Source organism: Kogia breviceps, chromosome 8 (genome assembly GCF_026419965.1).
Source record: "Kogia breviceps isolate mKogBre1 chromosome 8, mKogBre1 haplotype 1, whole genome shotgun sequence".
Classification (NCBI taxonomy): domain Eukaryota; kingdom Metazoa; phylum Chordata; class Mammalia; order Artiodactyla; family Physeteridae; genus Kogia; species Kogia breviceps.
Genome location: NC_081317.1, coordinates 93,625,632 through 93,641,761, shown reverse-complemented (window position 1 = coordinate 93,641,761; position 16,130 = coordinate 93,625,632). Strand labels below are relative to the sequence as shown.

The window sequence follows — 16,130 nt, the reverse complement described above, 5'->3', positions numbered from 1 at the left end:
ATCTCTTGCTATACTGACTGCTTTGTTAATGGCATTAGTAGATGTTCATCCAATGCTTTGCTTTTAGTTTCATCTGCTTATTACAAGATTGAGTTTGACTACTTTGAATGTATATATCTGGAATATATCCTAATATTTATCAACTACCCATCTGCCCTATTCCCCATCTCTCCTATTCATCTGTATAGTTTTGATTCTCTGAATGTGTCTCTCCTGTCAACCACTGGGCAATATACACAGTGGTCCAGGTCCCTAAACACCGTTTTTATTTTCATATAATGTACTTATTGTACAACTGATATTGATACGTAGTATTTATAAGTACTTTTTATTTTACAAACCATTCCAGTATATTTTACCTTATTTGGTCCTGCTAGCAAAATAGACATCAAACACTGACAGAGCCAGGCACTGTACCAGCCTTACTTTATACTTTTGTATGTGTTTTCAGTTAATCTATAACAAGCTTAGAAGACAGGTATTATTTCCACTTTTACAATAAAGAAGTTAAGCTCTGAGAGATTTATAAACTTTACTAAAGTGGAGTCACTATAGAGGCAATATAAGCCTAGTGGTTAGGTGCACAAGACTCTAGATCCAGACTGCTTAGATTTAAATCCAAGTCTGTTACCTATTAGCTCTATCACCCTTGGCAATTTCTTACGACCTCTATGCCTCTGTTTCCTCATCGGTAAAATAGGAATAATAATGGCATCTACTTAATAGGGTTGTTGTGAGCATTAAATGAATGTATATATCTATAGCTCTTAGAACAGTGTCTGATACATGGCCAGTGCTATTAGAAGGCTAGCTATGATTATTATAGGCAATAGTATATTTGGATTCAAATCCAAGTCTGTTACACTATAAAAACGATACAGTTAAATAAAGCAGTTCTCATTTTACATATCAGAAAGCTAGAGCTCAAAGACATTAAGTAACTTAAGTGGCAAATACAGTGTTTTTACACTGTAATACATTGAATGAGTTCAAACTACATTATTGTATGAGTTGAGTCAAAAAGTAGAAAACAATATTAGGAAATTGAATCCAGCAATGTATGAAAGAAGAAGAATATATCACAACCAAGTGGGCTTTATCCCAAGTGTGCAAGGTTCACTCAACCTTCAAAAATCAATGAGAGTAATTCAGCATATACTGATTACATCAACATATGCAAGAAGCATTTGACAAAATTCAGTATCCATCATGACAAAAATGCTTAACAAACTAGGAATATATGGAAACTTCCTCAATCTGATAAAGGACATTTACAAAGAACCTACTGCTAATATCATATTTAATGGTGAAAGACTGAATACTTTCCCCTTAAGATCAGGAACCAGGCAAAGATGTCTACTCTCTTTGTATGTGTGTGTTAAGTATATCATTTGTTCCTTATTTCTGATTATTAAAATTTTATCTTCTTTGTGGATAATTCTTAAAGTTGATAAAATGCCAAAGAATAAATAAAAAATCACCCATAAATCCACAAGAGATCTATACATATGTACGTGTTATAAAATTAGAGCTATGCTATTTTATGAATTTTTTTATCCACACATTATGAACATCTTCCCATGTCATTAATATTTTTCTGTTGTTTCTAATGGTCAGATAGCTTGCCTTTGAATGGATTGTTTCATGATTTGTCTAAATAACCCCTGTTTTTTATTTTATTTTATTTAATTTTTTTTGGTGGTACGCGGGCCTCTCACTGCCGTGGCCTCTCTCGTTGTGGAGCACAGGCTCCGGACGCGCAGGCTCAGCGGCCATGGCTCACGGGCCCAGCCGCTCCGTGGCATGTGGGATCTTCCTGGACCGGGGCACGAACCCGCGTCCCCTGCATCGGCAGGAGGACTGTCAACCACTGCGCCACCAGGGAAGCCCACCCCTGTTGTTTGAAATCCAGGTTTTTCCCATGAAAAAATAAATAACACTGCTAGTAATGGGACTTTACCTGACTCATCCTCATTAACATTCTTGTAGTTTTGGGTGCTGTGGAACACTGAGTTCTGTGACACCATCATGATTTTCCCTTTTTTTTTGGTGCTTTCGTTGTCTTTTACTGATTGTGCTTCTTGTCTTTCACCCTTTGTAATAATGATCATAGTGCTGTGCTGTCTAATATGATAGTTACTAGCCCTATATGAATACTTAAGTTTACATTAATTAAAATGATATAAATTAAAAGTCAGTTTCTCAGGCACTCTAAACCCATTTCAGGTGCTCAGTGGCCACATGCGGGTAGTGGTTCCTGTATTTGACAGCACAGATAATACAATATTTTTCCATCTTGACACAAGTGCTCCATCCTTCTCTGGATAGCAGCTTCTTCTGCTGCTGTGCTGTAACTTCTGCATGGATGTGGTTTTCTTTCTTTCTTCCTTCCTTCCTTCCTTCCTTCCTTCCTTTCGTTCTTTCTCTCTCCCCCTCCCTCTCTCCCTCTTTTCTTTTTCTTTCTTTTTCCTTCCTTCCTTCCTTTCATTTCCTTTCTTTCTTTTTGGCTGCGTTGGGTCTTCGTTGCTGTGTGTGGGCTTTCTTTTTAGTTGCGGTGAGTGGGAGCTACTCTTCATTGCTGTGCGTGGGCCTCTCATTGCGGTGGCCTCTTTCGGAGCACCGGCTCTAGGTGCGTGGGCTCTAGAGCGCAGGCTCGGTAGTTGTGGCGCACAGGCCTAGCTGCTTTGCAGCATGTGGGATCTTCCTGAACCAGGGCTCGAACCCGTGTCCCCTGCATTGGCAGGCGGATTCCTAACTACTGTGCCACCAGGGAAGCCTCATGGATGTGGTTCTGATTTATCATGACAGGACTTAGCTTGAACTCTGTATGATTTTATAAGTCTATATGACTTTGTAACTCTAATCAAATCATCTGTGTTCCTTATATCTCTTAGTTCACATCCTCCAGGATCTGATTGGCTCAACACATAGATTGGTTCGCTCTCCACTCCAAATTATGTCCCCCCCTTTTTTCCAGCTTTATTGAGGTATAACTGACAAAAATTGCATATATTTAAGATATATTTTTATATATGTATACATTGTGAAATAATTACCACAGTCAAGCTCATTAAGCTATTATCTCCCGTAGTTCCTTTTTTTTTTTTTTTTTTTGGTGAGAACAATTAAGGTCTATTCTCTTAGCAAGTTTCAAATATACAATACAATATTAGTACTGTAGTCACCATGCTGTATATTAGATCTCCAGAACTTACTTATCTTGCATAACTGAAACTTTGTATCCTTTGACCAACATTTTCCTGTCTCCCACCCACTCAGTCCTTGGTGCCCACCAGTCTGTCCTCTGCTTCTGTGAGTTCTGTTTTTTCATATTTCAGTCAGCATAATGTAATTCAGGATCATCCGTGTTGTCGAAAATGACAGGATTTCCTTCTTTGTTAAAGCTGAATAACACTGCATTGTGTGTGTGTATATAAACCTTACCCATGTTTTCGTTATCCATTCATTGACTGATGGTCACTAGGTTATTTCTCTATCTTGGATATTGTGAATAATGCTGAAATGAACATGAGTGTGCAGATATCTCAAGATACCGACTTCATTTCCTTTGGGTATATACACAGAAGTGGGATTGTTGGGTCATATGGTAGTTATATTTTTAATTTTTTGAGGAACCTCCATACTGTTTGCCATAACGGCCTTACCAGTTTACATTACCGTGAACAGCATACAAGGGCTCTCTCTTCTCCACATTCTTGCCAACACTTATTATCTTTTGTCTTTTTGATAATAACCATTCTAACAGGTGTGAGTTTTGTAAAAATCATTGTGCATTTTGCAAATCATTGTGGTTTTTGGTTTGCATTTCCCTGATGCCTAGTGATGCTGAATACCTTTTCATGTACCCATTAGCCTTTCATATATTGTCTTTTGAGAAGTGTCTATTCATGTCCTCTGCCCATTTTAAAATTAGGCTTATGTTTTTTTGCTATTGAGTTGTGTTAGTTCCTTATGTTTCTGGATATTAAACCCTTACCATGTATACGATTTGCATATATTTTCTCTCATTCTGTAGGTTGTCTGTTCACTCTGTTGTTTTCTTTGCTGTGCAGAAGCTTTTTTGTTTGATACAATTGCATTGTCTATCTTTGCTTTTATTGCCTGTGCTTTTTGGGGTCATATCCAAAAAGTTATTGCCCAGACCAGTGTCAAGAAACTTTATGCCTATGTTTTCTTCTAGGAGTTTTACAGTTTCAGGTCTCACATTTAAGTCCTTAATCCATTTTGAATTGATTTTGTATATGGTGTGAGAGAGATATACAAAATAAAATTGGGTAGGGGTCCAGTTTTATTCCTCTTCATGGGATTCCCAGCACCATTTATTTAAAAAACTACTCTTTCTTGGGCTTCCCTGGTGGCACAGTGGTTAAGAATCTACCTGCCAATGCAGGGGACACGGGTTCAAGCCCTGGTCTGGGAAGATCACACATGCCTTGGAGCAACGAAGCCCGTGTACCACAACCACTGAGCCTGCGCTCTAGAGCCCATGAACAACAACTACTGAAGCCTGCGTGCCTAGAGCCTGTGCTCTGCAACGAGAAGCCACCACAATGAGAAGCTTGCACACCACAACAAAGAGTAGCCCCCACTCGCTACAACCAGAGAAAAGCCTGTGCACAGCAACGAAGACCCAACACAGCCATAAATAAAATAAATTAAAACTACCCTTTCCTCATTGTGTATTCGTGGTAACTTTGTGGAAGATCAGTTGACTATGAATGTCTGGATTTACTTCTGGGCTCTCTATTCTGTTCCATTGATCTATATGTCTGTTTTTATAACAGTACCATATTGTTTTGATTACTACAGCTTTGTAGACTACATTGAAATCAGGTAGTGTGATGTTTCCATCTTTGTTGTTCTTGCTCAAGATTGATTTGGCTATTCAGGGTCTTTTGTGGTTACATATGAATTTTAGGATTGTTTTTTCTCTTTCTGTGAAAAATACCATTGGGATTTGATAGGGATTGTGTTGAATCTCTAGATTGCTTTAGGTAGTATGGACATTTTTACAATATTAATTCTTCCAGTTCATGAACACAGGGTATCTTTCCATTTATTTATGTCATTTTTCATCAGTGTTTTATAGTTTTCAGTGTACAGATATTTTACCTCCTTGGCTAAATTTCTTCCTCAGTATTTTCTTGTTTTTGATAAATATGTCCACTCCCACTAGTTCTATTTAATGTCATACTGGAAGTCCCAGCAAGTACAATAAGACAAGAAAATAAATAAAAGGTGTTCAGACTGGAAAGAAACTATCTTTGTAGATGACATGATTGTGTATGTAAAAACTCCCAATGAATTCACAAAGCAGCTCCTAGAACTGATAAGTGCTTTTAGCAGAATACAAAGTCAACTTTAAAAAAATCACTTTTATTTCTATACACTAACAGAGAACAGTTGGAAACCATTAAACTTTTGAAGTACCATTTATAATAGCTCCAAAGGAAAAAATTTTTTCAAGGACTATTTAAGTGTAAGTCTAACACAATATGTACAGGATCTATATGCTGAAAACTACAAAATGCTGATGAAAGAAATCAAAGATGACCAAAAGAAATGAAGAAACATACTGTGTGCACGGACTGGAAGACTCAGTACTGTTAAGATATCAGTTCTCCCCAAACTGACCTATAGATTTAATGCAGTCTCAATCAAAATCTCAGCTAGATTTATTGTAGATACAGACAAGCCGATTCTAAAATTTATATGGCAAGGTAAAACTGGAATAACAAAAACACTATTGAAAAAGAAACAAAGTTGGAAGACTCATATGCAATTTTAAGATATATTGTAAACTAAAATAATCACAGCAGTATAATATCAGTGAAAAAGTAGGTACATAGAGCTGTGGGACAGAAAAGAGAATCTAGAAATAGACACACAAATATAGTAATTGATTTTTTTTAAAGGTGCAAAGACAATTCAGTGGAGAAGGATAATCTTTTCAATAAATGGTGCTGGACCACCTGAACACCTTCATAGCAAAAAAGAAATTAAGTCAGAATTGATCACAGACCAAAATTGAAAGGTAAAACTCTTACAGGTAAATGTAGGAGAAACTCTTCATGACCTGGTGTTAGACAAAGAGTTCTTAGAACACCATCCATAAAAGAAAACAATTGATAAACTGGCCTTCATGGTGTTAAGAACTTTTGCTCCACAAAAGATACTGTTAGACTATAAAGAAGATATATGAATGACAAATTAAGCACATTAAAAAGTGCTCTCAACATCATTATTCATTATAGAAATGCAAATTAAAACCAGGATGAGATCCCATTATACATCTTTCAGAATGGCTAAATTAAAATACTGATAATACCAGGTGTTCATGATGATATGGAGCAAATGGAACTCTCAAACATTGCTGGTGGGACTGCAAAATGATACAGCCACTCTGGAAAACAATTTGTCAGTTTCTTAAAAAGTCAAACATACACCACCCATGTAATCCAGTATTTTTCCTATAGAAATAAACTTACGTTCACACAAAAACCTGTGCACAAGTGTTTGTGGTAGCATTATTCACAATCACCAAAATCTAGAAAGAACCCAAAGTCCCTCAGTGGGTGAATGGATAAACTAGTTGTGGTATATCCACTCAATGGAATTCTATTCAATAAATAAAAGAACATTTTTATGCATGCAGCAAAATGGATGAATCTCAAATGCAGTATGTTAAGTAAAAAAAGGCAGTCTCGTGATTATATGCTGTATGATTCCATGTCCGTGACTTCTGGAAAAGGCAAATTATGGGAACAGAGCAGCTCAGCAGGAGTTAAGGGGAAGAGGAAGATATGAGTTAAAAAAAAAAGGGTGTTGGCTCTGTATCCTATTTGTGGAGGTGGTAACAAGATGCTATAAGCCTATGTTAAAACTCATACAACTTAAGCCCCCCAAATGAATTCTACTCTATGTAAATTTTTTAAAATAATAAAAATACTTCTCACCTTGTATGCATTTGTCAAAGCTCATTTAAATGATACACTTTAACATGTTTTGTGCATTTCACTGTGTATAAATTTTGCATCACCTAAAAATAAATACTGTAAACAAAAAGTAAGTGGAGGATGGGAAAGAAACACTTAGGTGTTCTGATTAGAAAAAGTATACCTTAAAGTGTGAAAATATAATTGAATTTATTACAGCAAGGGTCTATTTATTCTCCTTTTTTAGCAGATAACCATGTTGTCTGTTTTCTTGACAATATACTGTTGATTCACTGATTGTTACCTAATAATGATGGATAATTTCTAGCCACAAGCTAGATAAAAGTTCTTTTGTAATCTGTTTTCTACCACATCAATTCAAATTCATCCTATCTCTCTTGTCTGTGCTTTTTGCTCACAATTCTCTCATATGTTGACAAGGGGGAAAAAACTCAAGCTGGAGAAAAATCTGTTTTGAGTGTACTCTATGAATTTGTTACACTTAAGATCTAATTATAAATTATTGCTCGACTAGCAGAAGCAATTCACGCTGTATTGGTTGTGATCATCTTTGAACGTTGTAAAATAACAAATTAGCAGGGGCTTTATCTTAAACATTATAGATTCTTTGCAGTTCTTTGAATTGAATGGATATATTTTAGCACTTTGCTGTGGGTGACAGTAGATGATGTCAGATTAAATTTAAATTGATATCCTCTCAATGTTTATCTCTAGTGCATATGCAATTTCTTCTGTACCAGAGAACCTTTCAGAGGCATTCTGTCAATACAGCTATCTGACAGTCATTTGTATTTGTAAACTGTGCATTTGGCACCTGCTGGCCTCTGTTGCATTGGAGCTAGTGGGGAGCCAAAATGGGTGTACAATGAAGTTATTGGCTGTTACATCTCAGTGGGAGTTATTGAAGAGAAGAAACAGCACTTGCAGGACCTCAGGAGAGGATAAAAAGAAAAAGAAACTGGTAATATTAACACAAGCCAGGTATGCTTTCAAAAAGGTAGTGATTTAAAAAGTCAGTTCTATTGAAGGAATTAAAGTGTTTGTGGACCTGCATTTTAATTCTTGTAATGGATATGAAAAACAAAGTTTCTATTTAAAAATATAATGAATTTTAATTGATCTCGGTAGAGGACAGACAATTCATATGAGCAGAAATATAAATTAAAACAATGGAAAAAATGCTTAAGTTCTGAAGAGATGGAAATTAAAATGCTGGTGTCTTTTACTTATCAAATTAGTGAAACAAATTTTAATAATAAACAAAGATAAATGTGCTGGCAAGACTTCAGAGGACAAACAGTAGACAAGTAGCAGTAAATATCAATGTTTTGTGCCTATAATTTGCCCACACTTTGTGTAAAGTTCTTATTCTTTAACTTATTACTCCTACTTTATCAGATACAACTCAAGGAAATAATTATGAAGAAAAAACGGCTGATATATAAATCTGCTTAGCTTTATATTGGTCTGTTTTGCTACAGTGCATGTTTCTGTACTGCACATTTGCTCATTACAATGATTGGGAATTATGGGAATGATGTCAAGTATATAGTGAGTTGTGTTGGTTCATGTTATATTCCTCAGAATAGTATGAAGCCACCAAAGAAAGCTTTTTCACCATAAAGACAATGCCTTAGTGGTATATGAAGACATTAAAAAAAAAAAAAAAGGCCACTTTCATGGCCTTGAGAAGTGCTTTGCTTTTCACTGTGTTAAGCTAGCCAGTGAAACCGCCTGTGTGGTTGAAGAAGTTGTGAAGAAATTTCCTCCTCTGTTTAAGAAAAACATGAAAAAGCTACACCCTGGTTTAGATTATTTTGATAAAATTGTTTGTGCTGGCAGTGAATGCTCTCAAGGACCTACATACTTCTCAAAAGAGGACTGCAAAGCTCCAGGTTAAGGTTACATAGGGTCACCTGGCTGACACAGGGCTCAAATGCTGGAGGAGGCTGAAGGGTGCTAATATTTTTGCTCTAGGCTCTTAGTAGTACTCTGGTTACAAAGCTACATAGTTTTAAGTGGTTAGTCCCTAACACTATTTTCCCCTTTAGCTCCTATTATTTTTAGTGTAATCTTGCAGAACATAAAGTTTTGCAGTTATATATATATTAAGGAAAATATATAAATGCCCAACAGTAAGGGAGTAAGTCTTAGGACAGCATCTTGATAGACTCTGATGCATCTGTTACAATAAGCATAGAAAAATGTCTATAAAACAAATGCAAGCATTAGAACACAAAATTGAGTATCTACATACCATGATTACAACTGTGTCAAAATGTTTGACATGTACCTGGCCTGTTTGTTAATAGTTTGGTAGGATGGTGGGATTGTAGGTCAGTTTTTAAAAAATTATTTTTAATGTTGTGAAGTTGGTAAAATAGATATAAGTCCATTTAAATAGTTTAAGCTAAATTTTAATTTTACTTTGGTTGTAGAATTCCTGGAAAACTCAAGCAGTTCGTATTTGACTTACATTCTGGAAAACTACACAGAGAATTCCATCATGGTCCTGACCCAACTGATACAGCCCCGGGACAGGTAGGACTCTTGTTTGTTTTTCAGTGGGAATTCTTATTCTTTTTCAATTAGTCCTGAGGAGACTCTGAAGCTCTTGCTTAGGCTTGAGTTTCTGCCCCTGAATGTCTTTGTAAATAAATTCTGAACAAACTCTAGATAATATACAAATTATGTCCCTTTAAAAATTTTAAACCTTCAGAAAAGTTGCAAGAATATTACAATACAGTTTCTTGATCATATAAATGAAGGTCGTCTGAGTAAGTCCTTTGTGGAAAATGGCTATGAAAGGGTTAAATACAGTTGGCTTTCATATAGAAGTTGGAGGTAGGGATTAGAAGCAGGTAATTAGTGAAGAAATCAGTGGATTCCATTAATTGTTCAAGCCTTCCTCTGTGGCTGAGAGATTGACCACACTATAAAGAAAATAATGATTTGATATCCTAAGAGCCCTCATCACTACAGTATTCATAATGCTCAAAACTTAGTGTAATGCAGCTTTTCCATTTGAGATTTAGAATGCTTGACAACTATTTATCATCACAACTTTATATTTGCTTGATATATAGATATATATTTTTTAACCTGAGAATTTTCTCCTGTTACAAGTAACTTTCTAAACTTCTGTATAAGTTCTGCTTAAATATTCCTAAATTTGCATTTTGATGCATTATTGATTTATATCATGTCTATTACCATTATACTGAGAGGAAAGATGATATATACCAAAACTCTTACTGCCTATGCCCAGAACTTCAATCCACTATTTTGTCCAAAGAACCACCACATGTAAAAGAAAAATAAGAACTAAGTGAATTTTTCTTTAAGAGTCAAATTAAGTTCAGAGTTAAGAGTTTCTTTTAGAATCTGATGACATGCTTTTAAATCCTTGAAATCTGAGGTCAGATTTTCTTTGATAATTAAGCAACTACAGATGCAGGAAAACTTTGTTGGCAGTAATCCAAAGTAGGCCTGCTTAATATAAGAAAAGATGTAGCTTGCTATTATTATATTATCCTGATTTGTTTCAGCTTCTCCATTAGACACTGAACTCCTTGTATTTATTCATCTTTGCATACTAATACATAGTTGGCACCAAATACATGTTAGTTTCATAGTAATATAGCTTCAGCTTAATTAAACAAAACATCTCAGCAAAAAAATAAAAAATATATTGGGGAAGGGGAACATGACTAATAAGGGAAGTTTGTGGACACACTGCTTCCGATTATAATGGGAATGTGCTTTTTATATACATATATATATCATGTACTATGTGCCTATGTAACTACAGGAACTACTAAAACAATGATAATCATGTTTGTTCTTGAGGAGCTCATGGAGTAGAGGTAGACTACACTGTCTTTTCTCTGAAATTATTGGAAGTCACTCATATTTCCACTGTATATTTTTATGTACTGTTGGTGTACAAGTAAAATACTACAGAAATTAATTTCTTGCAGTATTGAAGTGTTTTTCTTCCTTACGTCAACTGAGTTTTGATAATTGCTGGCATCCAGGTCTCTATCTTCAGAGTAGGTGCCTTTAATAATCTTAGCAGTCATTTGTAAGAGGGAAGGGTTCTGGCTAACTTAGGGTTATGCTGCCTCTACTGAATATTCTAGGAAAGCAACCAGGTGTCAGGTATTTTGTTTCTCCACTACACCTCAGAACTGTCATCAGGTTCATGGTTAATGGCTCTGGGGCAGCCCTGCCTTGGAGAATCTGAGTTAAGGGCATCTGCAACGGGGAAAGCAAGATTTCAAACTTAACTCTTGTCTTCGGTACACAGTAGCTATATTTTATTGATTATTAAGCAAATAATTAAAGGGCAATTACCATTCATCTAATACTCTTAAAATATTATACCTATAAAATATACTGATGTAAAAATGTTTTATTTTTTCCCTTGTAGGAAGTCCAAGATGTAGCAAGCAGTCCACCTGAGAGCTCCTTCCAGAAACTAGCACCCAGTGAATATAGGTATACTTTATTGAGGGATCGAGATGAGCTTTAAAAACTTGGAAAAAACAATTTGCAAGCCTTTCAAACAGCAGCATCAACTTACATGGTGGAAATAGTAAACCTATATTTTCATAATTCTATGTGTATTTTTATTTTGAATAAACTGAAAGAAGTTTTGGGTTTTTAATTTTTTTTCTCCCTGACTCAAAATGTATTGTCATTTGATATAGCCTCTTTTAAAAAATCTGCTAGGGTTAAAAAATAAATAAAAATCAGAGGCCTATCTTTACTTTAAATCTGAGGTCTATCTTTGCTTTAAATCTGTCTTGTAAAATTTTTATAAATCAAGTGAAAGGTGACATTGCCAGAAATATACCATTAACTTGCACTACTAGGTTAGGGAGGACTTAGGGATGTTTCTTGTGTAGTATGTGCTTTTCTTTCTTTTCTTCATATATGATCACCTCTGTTGGTTATTTTAGTTATCACATTTCTCAAAGCTAAGGGGGTACATATTCTGGATACTTGGGGGGGGAATAAATTAAAATTTTCACACTGTGTACTGTGTTTTACTGATTGGTTGGATATTGCTTATGAAAATTCCATAGTGGGTTTTTTTTGGATTCTTAATGGGTAACTTAAACATACTATGAAGAGGAGGAGAGCCATAAGCCAGAACATTTGGCAGGAATTGTCCTTATGAATTAAGAAAAAGAAAAAAGAAAATGAAGTGTTATTAAATTTCTATGTGTTTGTCTAACAAAGTGTCATATGGATGGCATTTAAAACTTTGAATTATACCTAAATCTGGGAAAAGGAGATACTAGTGGAACAGATTACCAATATTGAACTAGATGACTTTTAAGGCTCCTCCTATCACGATACTTAAATTTCCAAAGAGAAAAACCAGCAGAGAACATGTATTTCAGTAACTCTAACCTTCTTCTATCTTGTAGTCTTGTTCTAGTTGTACAGATAAAAAATGAAGACAAGAAGGCACATAGGTTGTTTTGTTTTTTCCATTGTAAAACTGTTAGAGGACCCTACGCGCTCTAGATTCCCTGATCTCCTAGGCCTGCGATGTAGTCAAATGGGTCCCTGTGCCAGGCCTCAATACTGCCAGGGAACAAAACCAGAGGGAGAGGACCCTCAAGTGTCATATCAGGAAGCCCAATGCCAGAGGACAGGTTCAAAATTGGCTTTCCTCTGGGCCTGGGTTGGTGCTATAGGCCAAGAGTCATTTTATACTTGGAGTCTAAGTCAATCCCAGTTTGGGGAAAGATTATTTTTAAGCTTAAAAGGCTGACATGTGCCATTATATGTAGTATGTAATATATGTAACATCTTCCAATTCTTTTAAAATAAATATTTATAATATTTAATGATTGTTATTTTAAAAAATCAGCCTAAAATTCTTAGTTATGCATGACTTACCCATCATTTCATTTAGAATAATAAATGTTAAAAAGGTAGTAAGGGGCATGTTTAGTAGAAGATGCTAGAAAAGCAGGACAGAGCTTCCTAAAGGTTGGGCCTTAGTTCTGTTCTCTTCATTGCTTTTAATCATTAACTTTGAAATCAGAGCTACAGTCTTCAGGTCAGAAGATGGACCAAATGTGAGGTGGTCAGAATGAAAATTTACAAACATTAAACTAGCACACAAAACCAAAAGCAGCACCTGCAGTTGACTGGAATAAATTCGTAATCCTGTAATTGGCTTTTAAAAAAGAGTAAACAAAAGATAACATTTAAGAATTGTGTTGCACAGAATTGGTTTTAGAGTAGTTATTATGATAAAGGCCTCAAGGGGCACATGTTCAATGTGATCTAAGATAACTGAGTGGCTGTTAAAAAAGTGAGTGGATCTGAGACTTTATTTAGCATTCATGCATATGGGGATTTAAGCTCTAGCCCTGCCACTATCACTGTCTTCTCTAGCGTGTGAAGCCACTGAGGACAAGGATACTGAATTGTATGCCTGCATCTCCAGTGTCTAGCATTTCTGGACACTTAGTAGTCATCATCATGTTTACTGAATGAATGAGATATGCAGTGACCTTGGGTAATTTTGTATCCCTGAAAGGCTAAGCACTCATGAGGACTTGGTGCCCAATTTTCTAAAAAGTTAACAAGCTCAAGTGCGAAACAGCAAAATGCATTAGATAAAATAAGTTCTTACCACAGGGCTAGTGCAGTGAGAAAGAAAGTTGGAGCTGATTGTGCAGGGCCTTGTATGCCAAGCTAAGGAAGGGGTTTTTACTGTATCTTATAGCCAGTAGAGATCCAGCAACAAATTTAAGTAGGCAAGTATGTTCATATTTAAGTTTGAGAAAGAACACTGTAGCAGCAGATCTAGGTTATGATTAAATTGAGTCCAGTAAAGGAGAGATAATGGCCAGAACTAAGACAGTGACAGCAGAGATGGAGAGGGACAAATACAAAAGATTCCACAGGGATATGTCATCAGCTGGGTGTAAAGAGAGAACTTCCAGGAATCGAGAACTCACAATTTAGACTTCTTCCCCTCTGAACCATGCACGAATCAGAGAATATTACAGGTGGAAGTCTTCTAATTTTATCCAATCTACTCCAGGCCTCAGGCTCCTTAGCTGTGAAGAGAAGGGATGCTAGACTAGACTGAAGAACATAGTCGAGTTGCAAAACCAAAATTAGACTGGTCGTCAGCCCACTACCTTTTCCAGTTTTTCAAAAAGTGTTACAGTAGTGAGGGGGACCATAAAAGGATGAAAACTTACTTTAGATGAAATTCTGAACCTTTTTTTTAAAGTTAAATGGACCTAGAGAGGAAGACAGAGAATGGGCATCTAAAGCATCTCATGGAGGGCTCTTTGATGAAGTCAGTTTGTCAAGATCACATATAAAAGAAGGAAAAACTGGCATGATACAGCCCAAAAAGAGCAAAGTGAAATATAAAAAACAGTGTTTGAAATGTTAAAGCTCAGAATGAGCTTAAATTTTGCAGAAAATGCTGAAGTTGCCAAGAAAGAATTAAAAACCTGAATCGGCAAAAAGAATAGAAAAGGAGTATACTGGATTAACAATCTGGAAAAGCAGAATAATTCAATTTTTTTTTTGTCTGACAAGGAGGTCTAGTCTGCCTGGACAAAAAATGATATAAGCAAAACTGCAAAAATGAGAAGTAAAAATCATGTCACCTTGAATAGTTTTAGGATTCTTAGGCCCAAAATTCAGTATCGCAAAGAGCTGCTGGATGTTGCAAATGCTGTTAGCGACTGTTGGGAATTTCTGAGACACCATAGAGATTATAAAGTAACAGAAGACTAGAAATGGACAAACAGTATTCCAGTTTTCAAAATCATTATAGTTAAAGAAAGGGCTTTTGCTATTTTCTAAATAAAATATGAACCAAACTGAAATGTTAGTAGACTATATTTGGGGGAATGATTTAAATAACTGTAAATAATAATCAGTTTTTAAGCCCAATATTTAAAGACCCTGAAGACAATAAGTTGTTTTAGGACTTAAATTGTTTTATGCTGATTATAACTTTTATGTGTTCATTAAAACAGGTTGGATAGGACTGCTGCTTGGCAACTGTTTTTTAGCTGTGTTTGAATTTTTGTATGTATTTCCAAGTAATAAAACTATATTTATAAAATATTTCTATATTTGAGACTTTTTACTAATTCAATTTGTCATAAATATGAACATTTTATTCAGAATCCAGATGACCAGAGTCGCAAGATTTTCCAGTTTTAAAGTTATTTTTTAGATTACTTAATAGTACATGACTCAGAATGGGAAGCTATATGAATCCATGTGCAGATAACTCAAACCTAGCCTTTAGCTGAAGCGTCAAAGGTCCCTCTTGCAGAGCCCACTGGGGAAGGGCTGGCTTGCCCTTGGAGAATAGGTTTTGGAGTCACTGGAAGAGGAAAAGTGCAGCTCACAAACTGCTTCTCTAAAATGCCCCCTTTATTCTCTCTCCCCTACCTGCCTAGTCAGTTCCTTCTGTCCATCCTTCAGTGCCCAGAATGAATAATCACCACTTGTGGACCCACAGCCCTTTATGTATATGTTTTAGAATACCCAGTCTAATAGGAAATTGGAAGTATATGTATCCCTTTTCCTTATCACCATGTGAATGCTCTGGAAGCAGGAACTGCTCCATCTTTGTATTCCCAGCAACCTAGAGCACTGTGAGTGATTAATAAGTCTCTGATGGAAAAAAGAAAGCCAAATTACATAATAAATAAATGAAAAAATGAATGAATAAGGGACAAGAAAGCATCACCGTAACTGGAATGGACTCGGTCATCTATGAATCCCAATTATCTGATATCTAGTCACATTTAATCCTATACCATAAATTGATTATGGGGTCTTAAGAGTTTTAGTCTAGAATAGATTAAAATCTTACACCAACCCAGAGATGCATAACTTTCAGAATGGCACTGGAGTGCTCTTTAGGGCAGTGCAGAGTCCTGCAGAAGTGCTGGAAACTTTCCCATGAACACTACACATTTTCTGTGAGGTAGATTTGACCCCTAGCTTAGTCACTCAGCCTTGTGGAAGAAGAGACTACAGTGAGTTGACAGAATACCACACGTGGTTTACAAAACACCATTTACCATTCGGCAAGCGTTAATCTACTGTTGCCAGGCTAAGGATACAACAGTGAACAAGACT

At 35.9% G+C, this 16,130-nt stretch overlaps 1 protein-coding gene across 1 annotated transcript in view; it reads left to right on the top strand.

The window, feature by feature from the left end:
• ERP44 (endoplasmic reticulum protein 44) overlaps nt 1-15,101 on the top strand; it is a 91,963-nt gene extending 76,862 nt beyond the window's left edge. Inside the window, exons 11-12 of the mRNA XM_059071016.2 lie at nt 9,416-9,518; nt 11,410-15,101. Coding sequence (XP_058926999.1) covers nt 9,416-9,518; nt 11,410-11,511 — 205 coding nt within the window. The 3' untranslated portion in view covers nt 11,512-15,101. The remainder of the gene's footprint in view (nt 1-9,415; nt 9,519-11,409) is intronic.
• The last annotated feature ends 1,029 nt before the right edge of the window (nt 15,102-16,130 follow it).